This window comes from Aulonocara stuartgranti, assembly GCF_965226115.1.
Source record: "Aulonocara stuartgranti genome assembly, chromosome: 10".
Classification (NCBI taxonomy): Eukaryota; Metazoa; Chordata; class Actinopteri; order Cichliformes; family Cichlidae; genus Aulonocara; species Aulonocara stuartgranti.
The window spans coordinates 34,858,083-34,876,374 of record NC_138946.1 but is presented as its reverse complement, the minus strand read 5'-3'; the positions used below and the strand labels follow the sequence as shown (position 1 = coordinate 34,876,374).

General features: G+C 48.7%; 1 protein-coding gene across 1 annotated transcript in view; it reads right to left on the bottom strand.

Annotated features, from left to right (window-relative positions):
• sim2 (SIM bHLH transcription factor 2) overlaps positions 1-18,292 on the bottom strand; it is a gene marked incomplete at its 5' end in the record, with an annotated part of 58,027 nt that overhangs the window by 20,881 nt on the left and 18,854 nt on the right. Inside the window, 2 exons of the mRNA XM_082548813.1 lie at positions 2,507-2,615; positions 2,854-2,943. Of these exons, the coding sequence (XP_082404939.1) occupies positions 2,507-2,615; positions 2,854-2,943 (199 nt within the window). The remainder of the gene's footprint in view (positions 1-2,506; positions 2,616-2,853; positions 2,944-18,292) is intronic.

Genomic DNA, 18,292 nt, shown 5'->3' with positions numbered 1-18,292 from the left:
TGCAATTTCTTCCTAATTTTTCGAGCTCATCCGCTCCACTCTATGGAATCCTCCACCACCTTATTGAGGCCATGGGCTACTTATCTTCGCTAGCCTGACTACCAGTTATATTACTGCAGAGGTCTTTGACCTTTGTAAAGCACAGTTATTACTGCTTTTAGGGGATGCCTTCTTTGGGGATCTGCCATGCCCAGGAGCCGCGGCCAGTCCCCTCCGAGGCCTTCCCCAAACTGCAGCTCAATTCATGTTTAAGCCATTCACCTTTGTCTACTAAATTCAATTCAATTTAATTCAATTTTATTTATATAGCGCCAAATCACAACAAAAGTCGCCTCGAGGCACTTCATAGGTACAGAGAAAAATCCAACAATCATATGACCCCCTATGAGCAAGCACTTTGGCGACAGTGGGAAGGAAAAACTCCCTTTTAACAGGGAGAAACCTCCGGCAGAACCAGGCTCAGGGAGGGGCAGCCATCTGCTGCGACCGGTTGGGGTGAGAGAAGGAAGACAGGATGAAAGACATGCTGTGGAAGAAAGACAGAGGTTAATAACAGATATGATTCAATGCAGAGAGGTCTATTAACACATAGTGAGTGAAAAAGGTGACTGGAAAGGAAAAACTCAATGCATCATGGGAATCCCCCGGCAGCCTACGTCTATTGCAGCATAGCTAAGGGAGGATTCAGGGTCACCTGGTCCAGCCCTAACTATATGCTTTAGCAAAAAGGAAAGTTTGAAGCCTAATCTTGAAAGTAGAGATAGTGTCTGTCTCCTGAATCCAAACTGGAAGCTGGTTCCACAGAAGAGGGGCCTGAAAACTGAAGGCTCTGCCTCCCATTCTACTTTTAAATACTCTAGGAACAACAAGTAGGCCTGCAGAGCGAGAGCCAAGTGCTCTAATAGGGTGATATGGTACTACAAGGTCATTAAGATAAGATGGGGCCTGATTATTTAAGACCTTGTATGTGAGGAGCAGGATTTTGAATTCAATTCTGGATTTAACAGGAAGCCAATGAAGGGAAGCCAAAACAGGAGAAATCTGCTCTCTCTTCTAGTCCCTGTCAGGACTCTTGCTGCAGCATTTTGGATCAGCTGAAGGCTTTTCAGCGAGTTTTTAGGACTTCCTGATAATAATGAATTACAGTCGTCCAGCCTGGAAGTAATAAATGCATGAACTAGTTTTTCAGCGTCACTCTGAGACAGGATATTTCTAACTTTAGAGATGTTGCACAAATGGAAGAACGCAGTCTTACATATTTGTTTAATATGTGCGTTGAAGGACATGTCCTGGTCAAAAATGACTCCAAGGTTCCTCACAGTGTTACTGGAGGCCAAAGTAATGCCATCCAGAGTAAGAATCTGCTTAGATACCATATTTCTAAGATTTGGTCACATGGCAAGTGGATGTTGACCACAAGTTGGTGCAGTAAGACAGAGGAGCTGCCACACAAATATATCACCCCAATGTGGCGAGTGTGCTAAATAATTGAGATGAGTTGGGGCTGGAGGTACTAAATTCACCTATTCCACTATTTCAGCCCTATTAGGGCTGGCTGGCTGGCAATTCCTGGTGGTTTGTTCTGAACTTTGCGATGCCAACAAGGCCCTTGACTGACTTCATCTGAAAGGTTACCCCAGACCTGGTCCAGTGGATGGAGCAGTGCAAAATGCCTTTCTTGAAGGTGAAGAAGGCTCTCTGTGGGGAACCACTGCTCCACACACCAAACCTTTCCCTCTCTTTTATCCTGCAGACTAACACCTAAAGCAGAGGCCTGCCGTCAGCAGATAAGGGGCGGTCAACTGCCCAGTTGTGTACATCAGCTGGAAACTGTCAGAACTAGAAACCTGGTATAGTACTGTTGAAAAAGAGGGCTTGGCAATCTGGTGGGCGGCACACTCTCTTTGTTATTACCTCCTGAGATGCCCATTCACCCTCTGCTGGATTGTACCCCACTGCAGTGGCTCTGTTGCATGAGAGATGCCAACACCCAGATCACCCAGTGGATTTTGAAACTTCAGCCTTTTAAATTCAAGGTGGTCCATAGGCTGGGGACTCAGGTAGTTGTAGCTGATTTCCTTTCACAGGAGGCAGAGTTGGCTTGTACACACAATCCGAACATGGGGCACATTTTCTTAATTCTATGTTGTTGTACTTTTTCAACATGTTCAAAATAAAGATTCAATCAATCAGTCAATCAATCAATCAATGACCTCTGCAAACATGGGCATATATTATAAATTTTTAAAATATCTTTTGTATGTATATCACATCATAACATCATTGTAGTAGGAGGGGTGTTACAGATGGTGCCAAGGGAGGCTGGCCAACACAGACGGTTCTAATCATGCATCCCATACTTCAGTAGCACACCGCAACCGGAGGAGAGACAAGAGGAGCAGCCAGGCATGGACAGCATCGAAGAACAAACAGTTAATTCACTTCAAGAATAAAATATCAACTACCACTGTGTGGCACACAATGGAGAAATAAGGTCTTTAAGTACCTGGCAAGAAATGTTGCTGTGGGGCCTGGCGGAGACTCAGCACTGCTGTCATCTCATCATGGTCTGATGGGTGGATGTACTCAAATATACTGTTTCCTGTTAGCTCCACCTGTGGCACACACATTTGGAACATTTAGTGATTAGTTGCACAAATGCATTAAATTCATATAGAAACAAAAGAGTGTTCTATTTATGCCATGTCTGAAGTGTGTTGAAAACTCAGTTGTTACATGACACATGCTTCTATGTTACTTATACATTTTTCTCCAGATTGTTTGGTTCAGAAAATCTAAACTTATTCCTGGGTATTAGTCCACATGAGAGAGTGCTGAGGTGGATTGTCTTACCTGTGACAGACCAAGGTGCACTGATGCCGTTTCTGATATGTACATGATTTTTCCATCTGATGCAACAACAAAAACAAACCCATCTAGAGTCTGAGGGAGAGAGCAACAATGAAGGTACTATTAACAACAAGTTATGTTGACGATAACTACTAGACCTGCCCTGAGGTTTAGTAGGACATGCATAGATATGGGTCTGCTGTTATAGTCCATAAGAAAATCTGAAGCCGGACTGAAACTCTTGAAATAAATAAATTCCTCTGTGGATGATCAGTTAGGTGTTTACAGCTAAAAGGAGGGTTGGAGATTGGCCTATAATTAGCCAAGACAGTTGGGTCAAGTGATGGCTTTTAAAGTGATTATAATTACTGCCAACATAAAGTTCATTAACTGAAAGAAATTTTTCATATTTAAGATTGATGAATAAATTAATGGTAGGGCTTCTTTGAGCAGTCTTGTAACAATACAGTCTAAGAGATCTGTTGATGGTTTGGAGGAAGCTGAAGTTAACTCAGAAAAATAATTTGGAGAGAAAGTATCCATCCATCCATCTTCTTCCGCTTATACAGGGGCAGCAGCCTAATAAGAGAAGACCAGACCTCCCTCTCCCCGGCCACCTCCTCCAGCTTATCTGGGGGAACACCAAGGCGTTCCCAGGCCACCCGAAAGATATAATCTCTCCAGCGTGTCCTGGGTCTGCCCCAGGGCCTCCTCCCGGTGGGACATGCCTGGAGCACCTCACATAGGAGGCGCCCAGGAGGCTTATCAGATGCCCAAACCACCTCAACTGGCTCCTTTCGATGTGGAGGAGCAGCCGCTCTACTCTGAGCCCCTCCCGGATGGCTGAATTTTCCACTCTATCTCTAAGGGAGAGGCCAGCCACCCTTCGGAGGAAGCCCATTTCTGCTGCTTGTATTTTCGGTCATTACCCACAGCTCATTACCATAGGTGAGGGTAGGGAAGTAGATCGACCAGTAAATAGAGAGCTTCGCTTTTACACTCAGCTCTCTACACCATGATGGACCGGTACAACGTCTGCATCACTGCAGCCGCTGCACCAATCTGAAAGAAATAATTTAAATAAATAGTAATAGCATTCTGCAATTCTGGCAATAAAGCTGATGACAAGTTTAGTCCCACTTCTGGGTCCTGCATTTTGGGTCCTATCCTCCCTCCCACACACAGCTTCTCATGACAGATTTGAATTGAATCAGTTGGGTTATCACGTGTCAGTACAACTCTGGGTCTTGCCTGCACAAAAGCTCTGGCTGTACAAATAACTACCATATACCACAAAATGTGACTTCATGATCAAATTAGTATTTCGCACCCATCCATGAATCACCACCTTATCATGATGGAGAGGTTTGTGTGCCTATAGGGGCTATGTTGTCTGGAGCCCCTGGTAGGGTCTCCCAAGACAAACTGGTCCTAAGTAAAGCGCAAGAAGAGCACAGAGATGTCGAGCTCAATGCACAACTGGAGGTCTACTGGAGAGGGGTTAAACTCTTTTGTTGGACTTATGTGATAACCACAGTCTGCATAACTAACACCATGTTTGAACATAATTTATGTGTAAGTGTGTATGGCAGCAGATCATGGTAGACTGAAGATTGATGTTTGAATTTGTAATCGTACACTATATTGCCAAACTTATTCCATCGTTTGCCTTTCATATGCAAATTAACTTGAGTGGGATCCTATTCTTAATCCATGGGGTTGAGTATAATGTCAGTCCACCCTTTGCAGCTATAACAGCTTCAACTCTTCCGAGAAGGCTTTCCACAAGGTTTAGCACCTTAACGCCTAGTGTGTCATATTTGTTACATACAGGGTTTTTTGTGAGTTTTTGAGACTTCAACATCATTAATGTGATCCTTTCCCCCCCTGAAAAACCTCAATAAATTGCACATTTTTAAGCAAAATGCCACATGTAATAAATATGCCAAAATTAAAAGTCATGCATGGAAATTAAAATGTAATTAATTTTTTAAAAGACATTTTTTCTGATGGTTCAATAAACTCCTTTTTTTTTAAATGGTTGAGAAAGCCTGGCTTGCAGTCTCCACTCTGCCAAATGTCTTTTGGTGGGTATTTTGCAGCACTGAGAGTTTCTTCCAGTGGAACTATGGGGCCGTGCCTGGCTTCTGAAAAACAACGCCACAGCAAAATCCCCCTCCACCAAACTGAGTTGCTATCATTCCCAATCTTTTTCACCTTTTTAACAGTTACCTTTGGAATATTTTGTAGTGAGGTCAATCAATCAATCAATCAATCTTTATTGGCAGACTTCATGTCCATAAGAACAAGACAGAAACACCCCCCCCCCCCCATAAAATAAAACACAAGGTATAAACCTTAAAAATATATATATGTATATACATATAAACATATAAAGCATTTGTAAAAATATAAAACCATAATATACATAAAACACAATTACTTAAAAGAAATCAATAAATACACAAACACTTCAACCAGTGCTTTCTCAGACTGGATGAGTAATGGGAACCACTCACTGTCGGATCTGTGAGCGCTAAAATTATACTGTTACTAGAGCCATCCAGTCGTTCTCTAAAATTGAACATTAACTTTCTTAAAAGTGTTTTAAAAGTCCAAACACCCACAGCTACAAACATCTGGCTGGCACTACCCCTTCTAGGTAACCTGCAAAGGATTCTCATCGCATCATTTTATGCAACATGCAGCTTCTGCATGCTACATTGTTTGTAGGATGACCACAAGGGGGCAGTATATAGCGGTGTGCAATACGCTTTAAACAAAGCCACTTTAACTGGAAGTGAACAAAAGCTGAATTTGCGAGCAATAGTATTTGCCTGCACATAGAGCTTACACCGCTGTCTGTATATGTCGTCATCATCATTCATTTGCTCAGTAATAAACCTGGCTGGAGCCTACAAAGCCACACCCCTCCCCCACATTGGACAATCGGACCATCTCTCCCTGTTCCTCACACCTAGGTATTCACCACTCATCCAACGTGTGAAACCTGCTGTGAGGACAATTAAAGTGTGGCCAGAGGGGACAGACGCAGTGCTCCAGGACAGATTTAAAAACACAGACTGGAATATGTTCACGCACACAGACCTGGACCAGTATGCCTCATCTGTACTGGATTACATCTCCGAAACCACAGACAGTGTCACCACCCAGAAACGGATCACCATGTACCCCAACCAGAAGCCTTGGATGAACCGGGATGTTCGTCTCCTCCTGAAGGCCCGCAACACTGCCTTTAGGTCAGGAGATGCACACGCCTACAGCACAGCCAGGGCTAATCTAAAGAAGGGCATCAAAAAAGCCAAACACCATTACAAAAAGAAGGTAGAAGAACACTTCTCCAACTACAACCCCGACGCATGTGGCAAGGACTCCAGCCCATCACACACTACAGGACCACCAAACCCTCCCCCGCATCCTCTGATGTCTCCTTCCTCAACGAGCTCAACAACTTTTATGCTCGTTTTGAGCGAGGGAACCCCACAACCACAACCAAAGCAGACATGACGCCAGACCACCAACCTCTGACTCTCTCCCCCACCGATGTAGGAGCGGTGCTGAGCAATGTCAATGTCCACAAGGCTGCAGGTCCTGATGGCATCCCCGGGCGTGTTCTCAGAGCGTGTTCTGGGGAGCTTGCAGGAGTGCTCACAGACATATTCAATCTGTCCTTGGCCCACGCTGCGGTACCGGCCTGCTTCAAATCCACCTCCATCGTCCCGATACCCAAAAACTCCAACCCATCTTGCCTCAATGATTACCGCCCAGTAGCACTCACCCCCATCATCACTAAGTGCTTAGAGCAGCTGGTCCTAGCACACTTCAAATCCTGTCTCCCCCCCACCCTGGACCCCCACCAATTCGCATACCGCCAGAACAGGAGCACAGAGGATGCAGTCTCCATCGCACTGCACTCTGTCCTCTCACACCTGGACAACAACAACACCTACGCCAGAATGCTGTTTATAGACTTCAGTTCAGCATTCAATACAATCCACCCCTCACAACTCATCAGGAAACTGACAGACCTGGGCATCAGCTCCCTCATCTGCAAATGGTTACTGGACTTCCTGACCAACCGCCCCCAACATGTCCGGCTGGATAACCGCTGCTCATCTACAATCACGATGAACACCGGTGTACCACAAGGCTGTGTGATGAGCCCTTTCCTCTACTCCCTCTTCACCCACGACTGCAGACCTGCTGATGGTTCCAACACCATCATTAAGTTTGCAGATGACACCACGGTGATTGGCCTCATCAGTGACAACGATGAGGCCGCCTACAGGGAGGAGGTGGATCGTCTGGCTGAGTGGTGCGACACAAACAACCTGCTGCTTAACACCGAGAAGACCAAGGAGCTCATCGTAGACTACAGGAGGAATGCTGACCCACATCCACCCATCCACATTAAGGGGACGGCTGTGGAGCGTGTGAGCAGCTTCAAGTTCCTGGGAGTCCACATCTCCGAGGATCTCACCTGGACGACCAACTGCTCCAAGCTGGTCAAGAAGGCTCACCAGCGCCTCTTCTTCTTGAGGACTCTGAGGAAGAACCACCTGTCCTCAGACATCCTGGTGAACTTCTATCGCTGCACCATCGAGAGCATCCTGACCAACTGTATAACAGTCTGGTACGGGAACTGCTCTGCCTCGGACCGGAAGGCGTTGCAGAGGGTCGTGAAAACTGCCCAGCGCATCGCCGGAGCACCACTTCCTGCCATAAAAGACATCTACAGGAAGCGGTGTCTGAAAAGGGCTGGGAAAATCATCAAAGACCCCAGTCACCCATCACATGGACTCTTCACCCTCCTGCCCTCTGGGAGGCGGCACAGGAGCCTCCGAACTAAGACCACCAGGTACCGGAACAGCTTCTTCCCCACAGCTGTCAGACTCCTGAACTCTGCCTCCTGACATCTGACCCACGTTAAACTCATGGACTGAACATACACACACCCACAATGGACAACTGTACCCTCAAACACACAATAATAACATGGACTGAACCACCACTCACAACCACTAGCACTTTATATAGCCTCTGTAGAAACTATCCACACCCTCACTTATCTTAACTGCACTACTGTATAGCTCTGTGTAAATAATCATTCTGTACATTCGATAATTTTTAATTCTACAACTGTTTACAACTTGCATAGTTCCCATTTCTGTATAGCTGTATATCTCACATTCTGTAAAGTTATTATTTCATATTCTGTATAGTTTTTCATATTTATATCCTGTTCATAGCCTGCACATAGCTTGTACTCACTACAGCCTGTACACTTATAGTTATAGAATATTCACAACATACTTCATACCGTGTACATTATAACATACCATAATAGACCCATTTCTGTAATATACTCACATATCTATATTATTGCTAATATATATTGTAATATATCTATATCACTAAAGCACTTCTGGATGGATGCACACTGCATTTCGTTGCCCTGTACCTGTGCATGTGCAATGACAATAAAGTTGAATTCTATTCTATTCTATTCTAAAGTGACCGAGGTATTCCACCTTTTTATGAACTTCAAGAGTTTTTGGGCCAGTTTAAACAAAGGGAAATTTAGCTGTTTATCCTGCTTGGTTCTACATATCAAAACAGCACTTTTAGCAGAATCGTACTTTATGTCATATTGTACACCATATTCAGTACAGACATTGAGAAGATCCTGTAACCCAGCACTGCTTGGACTAAAAACAACCAGGTCATCTGCATACATAAGATGATTTATCAATGTTTTACCTAATATACACCCAGTGTTACAGGCTCTCAGCTGTATGGACAGATCATCAACATATAGATTAAATAAAATTGGAGACAAAATCCCACCCTGTCTAACACCATTGCTGACACCAAAGGGGGACGAAATACTGCTTCCCCATTTAACCTGCATGTTCTGATGAGCGTACCAGTAAGAGAGAATCCTCACCATGTATTGAGGAACTCCCCGTGTCTTCAGGTTATCAAAAAGTTTTCTGTGGTTCACTCGATCAGAAGCCTGAGAGGCATCAATGAAACACATGAGGACAGATGAATTTTTAGCCCTGTACAAACTGACTATTTCCTTGAGTGCATATATGCACATGTCAGTGCCGTGCTTTGGTTTGAAGCCAAACTGATTATCCAGAGAAGAGATGAACACACTAACTCTGTCAAACAAGATTCTTTCTAACGCCTTAGATAAAATACTGGCTAGTGCAATCGGCCTGTAATTATCCAAACAGCTCACTTTTGCAGCTTTGTCCTTCATAACTGGTACCAGTAAAATACACAGCATTGAGTCTGGTAATATGCCATGAATCATAAACCCAGTGAAGCAGAGCGCTAAAAGAGGAGCTAGCCTTAAACTAGCATGTTTTAAATGTTCTGCCGTGATGTGATCCAAACCAGAGGATTTATTATCAGACAACCTATGAATGGCTTCATATACTTCATGTGTCCTTACATTTATTGTGTCATTACTCATGTCAAAATTGTCCTCATATGGTTCACTTTTTATACAGTTAAACAATGCACTGTAATGCTGTCTCCATAATGCTGCAATGTTATCTGCCCCAGAAACACCTTCAACAGTTGATGGTAGAGATGGTTTACAGTTATTAAGAGCTTTCACCTCTTTCCAAAAATCTGCCATATTATTACACAGCATTTTCCAAAGAATCCGCTCTCAGCATTTGCTCATGTTTAGTTATAAAGCGAACAGCGTACTTATATCTGGCATTCGCACATTTTTTCTGTTCAAATTCTGGGCCTTGTTTAGGTCTTCCAGCCATGGCCCAACATTTATAAGCTATGCGAGCTTCATCATGGTACATGGATACATGTTCTTTCCAGCCAGGTCTGATGTTAGGTTTCTTATGCTTATATTGTTTATCAAGCAGTGTACCACTTTCATGCAGAGCAGTCACTATATCATCATACACATGCAATAATCCTTTCTGTCATCGTTGTATTTTTACTCAGTTGTATATAGTATTTGTATTTGTATTCTATTTTTATCTTATTGTATATTTATTTTATTTTATTCTACAGTATATAGTATTTTATTTTATTCTATTCTGTACAGTTGTGTACTGTATTTATTCTTATTGTATTCTAATTTTTGCCTCATAACTTTTGCACTGTCCACTTCCTGCTGTGACAAAACAAATTTCCCACGTGTGGGACTAATAAAGGTTATCTTATCTTATCTTATCTTATCTTACACGGAGCAGAGTAAATGTTTATGCACAGCATTCTTACAGTTGACATCTTTACACAAAATAGCTTCTTTGGGCAAAGAAATGTTGTTCAGATGTATATCGGTATCACTATGATAAGCTAAGAAATCATCTTCACCAAATGTTGACCAGTCTAATTTTACACTGGTAGCAATATTAGCAATATTATTTCCAGTTGTTGCTGGCATTTGTTCCACATTCACAGTAAAACCAAAAGTGTATGGTCTGACAGAGTTACCTCATACCTGATAGTCATGTTTGCTAAAGCTGCATGTCCATCAGCTGTACAGATACGGTGGTCCAGCCTGTCATGGCGGGGCGAGCTATGCACAGTAGCTCGGCGTGCCTGTGTAGCGTGCTGACTAGACCCAAGCGCGGCTACGGCTAGCGGTGGGTTTGGAGCAGACACGCAGTTATTCTAGTAACGATCAGTGCGCGAAGCGTGGCTTCGGAACTGTCGTTACAGACAGAGAGCGAGCGGAGCCGGGAAGAGAAAAAGGATTGAAGGGAAAAACACTCACGGTTGCTGAATCAGGCGGAGACTGACGTCGGCAGAGTTTCGGAGCTCCTGACACGAAGAGAATGATGTCTGAGCGGCGAACAGGTGGGTGGCGTCTCTCTTTTAACCCCGGCCCCATGATCAGCTGATCACAGCTGTTCACCGGCTGACAGGAACCCCCCCCCCGAGGACCGGCACCCGACAGGCCAGGACGGCGGCGACGGAAATCCGAGATGAGGGAAGGATCCAAGATGAAGCGGGACGGCACCCAGGAGCGCTCATCAGGGCCGTAGCCAGCCCAGTCCACCAAATACTGGACCCCCCGGCCCCGGGGACGGGAGTCCAAGATCCGTCGGACAGTGTAGACAGGACCCCCATCGATGATCCTGGGCGGCGGCAGGGCCCGGGAGGGGGGCGCCAGCGAGGAAGTGACGCGCCGCTTAAGCTGCGAGACGTGGAAAACCGGATGGACCTTCATGGCGGGTGGAAGCCGGAGACGGTAAGCCACGGGGTTGAGCCGGGCAGTGACTTCGTACGGGCCGACGAACCGGGGAGTGAGCTTCTTGGACTCACCGCGCAGCCGCAGGTGCCTTGTGGAGAGCCAGACGCGGTCCCCCAGCTGGAAGCGACGATGCTGCCGGGTGTACAGAGCGTTGGCCCGGGTAATGGCAGCCCGCGCCTTGATCCAGGCCTGACGACAGCGGCGGACCATCCGTTCAGCAGCAGGCACGTCGACCCCCGCTTCCTGATGGCTGAAGATAGGAGGATGAAAACCATGACAGACCTCAAAGGGCGAGAGACCGGTGGCGGAAGAGACGTGAAGGTTATGAGACAACTCAGCCCACACCAGGTAACGAGGCCAAAGCGACGGTTGGGCGGAGACGAAGCACCGTAAGAAGCGCCCCAACTGTTGATTGGTCCGTTCAACCTGCCCATTGGTCTGAGGGTGATAACCGGACGAGAGGCTGGGAGACGCTCCTGCTAACTGCAGTCGAGTTAGCAGGCCGCACGCTACACCGGCATGACAGAAACAGCAACTCAGGTAAAAGCAGAGGAGGGGGGCTATGTGTTTACGTGCATAACGAGTGGTGTTGTAACAGCAGGATCATTCACACACACTGTTCTCCTGATTTGGAGGTTCTGGCAGTCTCGTGCAGACCTTTTTACATCCCGAGGGAGTTTACAGTAGTTATTGTGATAGCTGTTTATATACCGCCGGATGCTAACGTTAGCACGGCTCTCAGCCTCTTGCTCAACACCATAAACAAACAACAGCTTGCCCACCCCGATGGGGTTTTTATTGTCGCCGGCGACTTTAACAAAGCGTGCCTAAAGACTGTGCTTCCTAAATTTGTCCAGTTTGTGGACTTTGCTACGAGAGGAGAACACACTTTGGACCATGTCTATTCAAACATCAGGCATGCTTTCAGAGCGACACCCCTCCCCCACCTGGCTGGATCTGACCACCTCTGCATGTCCCTCACCCCCACCTACACCCCCCTGCTGAGAAAAACAAAGCCCCAGACAAAGACAATAAAAACCTGGCCTGAAGGAGCCCTTTCTCAACTGCAGGACTGCTTCTCAACAACTGTATGGGATTTATTCTCCAGCCACAACCTCCAGGAGTACACGGACACTGTACTCTCGTACATCAGGAACTGTGTTGACAATGTCACCGTCAACAAAAGGGTCAGGGTGTTTCCAAATCAAAAACCCTGGATGAATAGCGAAGTGCAATCCCTCCTAAAAAGCCGCAACACTGCCTTCAAGTCAGGGGACAGGGCTGCGTATAGGGCGGCCAGGGCAGACCTGAGTAGAGGCATCAGGAAAGCTAAGGCTGTCTATAGGAGGAGGATTGAAGATCACTTTGCTGACAACGACCCCAGAAAAATGTGGCAGGGGATCAATCACATTACCAACTACAGAAGCAATAACCAGGCTACATCTAGGACTGATGCCTCACTGGCTGAGGATCTAAACCGTTTCTTCGCCCGCTTTGAGACGACCAAGCCCTCAGCTGCCACACCACTTCCACCCGCCCCCAGCACTGGCACACTAACACTTAGGGAGCACCAAGTGAGGTGTGTTCTAAGGTCAGTGAATCCCAGGAAGGCGGCAGGTCCTGATGGAATACATGGAAAGGTTCTCAGAGCATGTGCTGACGAACTGACCGGAGTCTTCACTAAAATCTTCAACCTTTCCTTGTCATCCCGCCCTGCCTCAAAACCTCCACCATCATCCCCATCGCCAAGAAGACAGCTGTGGCCAGCCCAAATGACTACAGGCCTGTTGCACTTACGCCTGTAGTGATGAAGTGCTTTGAGAGACTGGTCTGTCAGCACATCAGGGCCGGTCTGCCTCCCACTCTGGACCCCCACCAATTTGCCTACAGGACAAATCGTTCCACCGAGGACGCTATCACCATAAAGCTCCACACTGCGCTGAGTCACCTGGAGCACCGAGGAAGCTATGTGAGAATGCTCTTTCTGGACTTCAGCTCAGCATTCAATCATATCATCCCGGAGATCCTGGTCCAGAAACTGTCTCACCTGGGACTCTCCACCCCCATCTGCCTCTGGATCAAGGACTTCCTGACAAATAGACCACAGTCTGTCAGACTCGGCCCCCACCGGTCCAGCACCATCACACTCAGCACTGGGTCTCCACAAGGATGTGTTTTGAGTCCCCTCCTGTTTACGCTCTACACATCCGACTGCTCCCCTACCCATCTCTCAAACACCATCATAAAGTTCGCGGATGACACCACAGTGGTTGGACTCATCTCAAGGGGGGATGAGTCGGACTACAGAGATGAGGTCAACAGACTGACTGAGTGGTGTTCAGTTAACAACCTCCAACTGAACACCACGAAAACTAAAGAACTTATCTTGGACTTCAGGAAGGGCAGAGCAGACCCGGCCCCACTTTACATTCACGGGAGCTGTGTGGAGAGGGTACACTCCATGAGGTTTCTGGGCGTGCAGATATCTGATGACCTCTCCTGGACTGCAAATACTACAGCGGTGGTTAAAAAGGCCCAGCAGCGTCTCCACTTTCTGAGAGTGCTCAGGAGGAACAACCTGGAGGAGAGGCTGCTGGTGACATTTTACAGAGCCACCATAGAGAGCATCCTAACGTACGGCATAACAACATGGTATGCAGGGTGCTCAGCTGCAGACAGGAAAGTACTGCAGAGGGTCATCAACACAGCCCAGAAGATCACTGGCTGCTCTCTGCCCAGCCTGGAGGTCACTGCAAACTCTCGGTACCTCAGCAGAGCTGGCAATATCATCAAGGACCACTCTCACCCCAGCAACCAACTGTTTGAACTATTACCGTCAGGCCGACGGTACAGGTCACATAAAACCAGGACAAACAGATTCAGGGATAGCTTCTTTCCCAGAGCTATCACCGTAGTAAATAAGCACAAAAACAATTGAACCTATTCCATACCGTCACTGTCATTATATTATGCTGCTATTCATACTGTCATCATATTAATGCTGCTATCCTGTATATATTGTACATACTATTGTTTGAGTACTTACGATTGTTGTTTTTTTTGTACTTTTTATATTTTACATTTATATTTATTATTGAAACTTGCACCAAGGGAGTGGCACTCCAATTTCGTTGTACTCTGTACAATGACAATAAAGGCTATTCTCTTCTATTCTATTCTATCAGGCGGCAAAAGGCTTTCCAGAACCTGGCGGTGAACTGGGGCCCCTGATCGGAGACTATGTCCTTGGGGAATCCGTGAAGCCAGACGACATGGTCCAGGAGGAGCTCGGCCGTCCGTTTGGCGGAGGGGAGGCCGGCCAGGGCGACCAGGTGCACCGCCTGAGAAAACCGGTCCACAAAGGTGAGGATGGTGTCAAGACCGTCCACAGATGGGAGGCCGGTAACAAAGTCAAGACCGACATGGGACCAGGGCCGTCTCGGCACAGGGAGAGGGCGAAGGTCGCCAGCAGGCGGCTGGGTGGAGGACTTGGCCCGAGCACAGGTGTCACAGGCGGAAACGAAGTCATGGACGTCCCGAGTCATGGAGGGCCACCAGAAGGCACGACGGAGGAGCTGGAGGGTCCTGTCGGGCCCTGGGTGACCAGAGAGCGGGGAGGAGTGAGCCCAGAGCAAGGCCTCCTGACGGCACCGGGATGGTACATAGAGCCTCCCAGCCGGGGTGTCAGGCGGAGGCGGTTCGGCGGTCAGGGCATCCCGGATAGAGTCCTCCAAGGGCCACCGAAGGGGGGCAGCGAAACAATGAGACGGTAGGATAGGTCCAGGGTCTGACGTGAGGCCGTCCTGGGCGAACTGCCTGGAGAGAGCGTCTGCCTTGGTGTTCTTGGAGCCAGGGCGGTAGGCGAGGTGGAAGTTGTAAGGTTCGAAGAATAAGGCCCAACGGGCCTGCCTTGGGTTGAGCTGCTTGGCAGAACGAATATGGATCAGGTTCTGGTGATCAGTTCAGATCAGAAACGGTTCTTTCGCTCCCAGGAGCCAATGCCGCCACTCTTCCAAGGCCCACTTGATGGCCAGGAGTTCCCGGTCACCGACACCGTACCGTCGCTGCGTGTCAGAGAATTTCCTCGAGAAATAGCAGCACGGGTGAAGTTTCCCATCTGGGCCGTGTTGAGAGAGGACGGCGCCAGCGCCAACATCGGAGGCATCCACCTCCACCACAAAATCTCCGGCAGGATCAGGGTGGAGCAGGACGGGAGCCGTAGCAAACCAGCGGATAAGGTCTCGGAATGCCTGTTTCGCACCAGGGGGGAGGCAGAAGGGCTTGGGCAGGTTAGCTGGTTTGGTGAGGGATGTCAGTGGGGCGACAATGGTGCTGAAATTGCGGATAAAGCGCCGATAGAAATTGGCAAAGCCCAGGAAGCTCTGTAGCTGCTTAAGGCTGGAGGGCTGAGGCCACTGGGTCACGGCTTGGACCTTTTGCGGGTCCATGGTCAGGCCATTGGAGGAGATGGTGAAGCCCAGGAAGGTGGTGGACCGCTGATGGACGGCACACTTTTCCAGTTTGCAGAACAGCTGGTACTCGAGCAGCCTGCTCAGCACGGCCCGCACATGGCGAATATGGTCCACTTCGGTGCGGGAGTAGATCAAGATGTCATCCAGATAGGCAAACACCAACCGGTCCAGCATGTCCCGCAAGACATCGTTGATCAGATGTTGGAAGACAGCAGGGCTGTTGCAGAGGCCGAAGGGCATCACCAGATACTCCCAGTGCCCGTTAGGGGTGATGAAGGCCGTCTTCCATTCGTCCCCTTCCCTAATCCGCACCAAATTGTAGGCGCTGCGTAGGTCTAGTTTGGTGAAGATGCAGGCCTGGGAGAGGGAATCGAGTGCGGTGGATAGCAGAGGAAGAGGATGGTGGTTCTTAACAGTGATTTTATTCAAGCCCCGGTAGTCTATACAGGGGCGAAGCCCACCGTCTTTCTTCTTGACAAAGAAGAATCCCGCAGCTGCAGGGGAGGTAGAAGGGCGAATGAAGCCCTGTTGGAGAGCCTCAGCGACGTACTCCTCCATGGCTTTGTTCTCTGCGGGTGACAGCGAGAACAGGCGACCACGAGGAGGGACCGCTCCCGGGAGGAGCTCGATGGCCATGTCGTAGGAGCGATGAGGAGGGAGAGCAGAGGCTCGCTTCTTACTGAAGACCTCAGATAGGTCATGGTAAGCCGGAGGGATCTTATCCAGATCAATGGGCTCCGGGGGTGACGCCTCTTCTGACTTTGAGTCCTTTCCAGTGCGGAAGAGAAGGCAGTGGCGTGAACACTGGGGACCCCAGTCCAGGATCTGGCAGGAAGACCACGAGACGTGGGGGTCATGTTGACGGAACCAGGGGTATCCGAGGATGAGAGGAGAGGAAGTGGCCGAGACTACTAAAAACCGGATCTCCTCCTGATGATCCCCGACAGACATGCGGACTGGCTGGGTCTGGAACTGGATCGGGTAGGGTTGGAGTGGTCGCCCGTCTACTGAGGTCACCGGGAGGAATCGGTCGACGGAAGTCAACGGAATGCGAAGCCGAGAGGCCAGTCTTTGATCGATGAAGTTCTCAGCGGCTCCGGTGTCCAGGAGGGCTTCAGATGAGAGCCGTTGGTGTTTCAGGTGAAATGTTACCGGTAACAGAAAACGAGAGGGGTCAGAGGAGTGGGAAGGGCCAGGTGGGACACCCCCGCAGTCTACCTGGCGTCGTCGTTTCCCGGCCGTAGCGGGCACTGGGGACGACGGTGTCGAGCTGATCCACAGTAGGCGCAGAGGCCCTCACGCCAGCGTCTCTCTTTCTCCTCTTTGGGGAGTCCACCCAGCTGCATGGGCTCCTCACTGGATGTGCTGCTTGGGCTAGCCGTGGCTCCATCAGAGGGGGGTGGAGGTCGCGAAGACGTGGTCCTCTGAGGCTGGAAGGGTTTGAAGACCCGAGGGGTATGGCGAGGCCGCGACATCACACATTGGTCAATCTTCAGTGCGAGGTCCACGGCCTCATTCAGGGTTTTAGGGGCCTCACGGCCGGTCATCTCGTCTCGGATGTAGTCAGCCAGTCCCTCCAGAAAAATAGAGCGCAGAGAAGCGTCTCCCCACTGTAGCTTAGCGGCCAGGGTGCGGAATTGAGAGGCAAAGTGACAGACGGGTCGGCTGCCCTGGCGTAGATGAAGCAGCTGTGACTCCACTTCCACTTCGCTGCTCGGGGGAACAAACGTCTTTTTTAATTCCTCCACAAACAGGGCATAGTCATTGCAAGCTGCCGATTTATTGTAGTAGAGAGCCGCGGCCCATTCCTGAGCCTGGCCAGACAAGAGAGAGGTTAGCAGTGCAACCTTTGCACGGGCGGTGGCGTATTTAGTGGGCTGACACTCGAACAGCATGTCTAAAGCGGCAAGCAAACCATCAGGCCGGCCATCAACTCCGTTCCACTTGTCTGGTAGTCCAATCCGGGGTTCCGCGCTCACCGGCGCCGGCTGACGTTGCAGCGAGGTGACGGAAGTGGAAAGTTGGAGGACAGTTTCGGTGAGGGACTCCACTTTTGTGCACATCCGATCTACCACACCGCGAAGATATAGAACTTCGGCTTTCAGCCGTTCGAATTCCGCTGGGTCTATAGCGGGCTCAGACATCCTGTCACGGCGGGGCGAGCTACGCACAGTAGCTCGGCGTGCCTGTGTAGCGTGCTGACTAGACCCAAGCGCGGCTACGGCTAGCGGTGGGTTTGGGAGCAGACACGCAGTTATTCTAGTAACGATCAGTGCGCGAAGCGTGGCTTCGGAACTGTCGTTACAGACAGAGAGCGAGCGGAGCCGGGAAGAGAAAAAGGATTGAAGGGAAAAACACTCACGGTTGCTGAATCAGGCGGAGACTGACGTCAGCAGAGTTTCGGAGCTCCTGACACGAAGAGAATGATGTCTGAGCGGCAAACAGGTGGGTGGCGTCTCTCTTTTAACCCCGGCCCCGTGATCAGCTGATCACAGCTGTTCACCGGCTGACACAGCCATGATGTACTATGCCAGGCTTCACTTATGTATGTATAGCTGTCTGCAGGCAGTAACACTTTGGTAGACAGGATAAGATTGTTAACTTCACAAAAGTGGGTTAAGTGGTCAGCAAACCGAGAACTGCTGTCTGTGAGATCAGCATTAAAATCACCCAAAACATATATACTTGAATACTTGAATAAATAAAACCA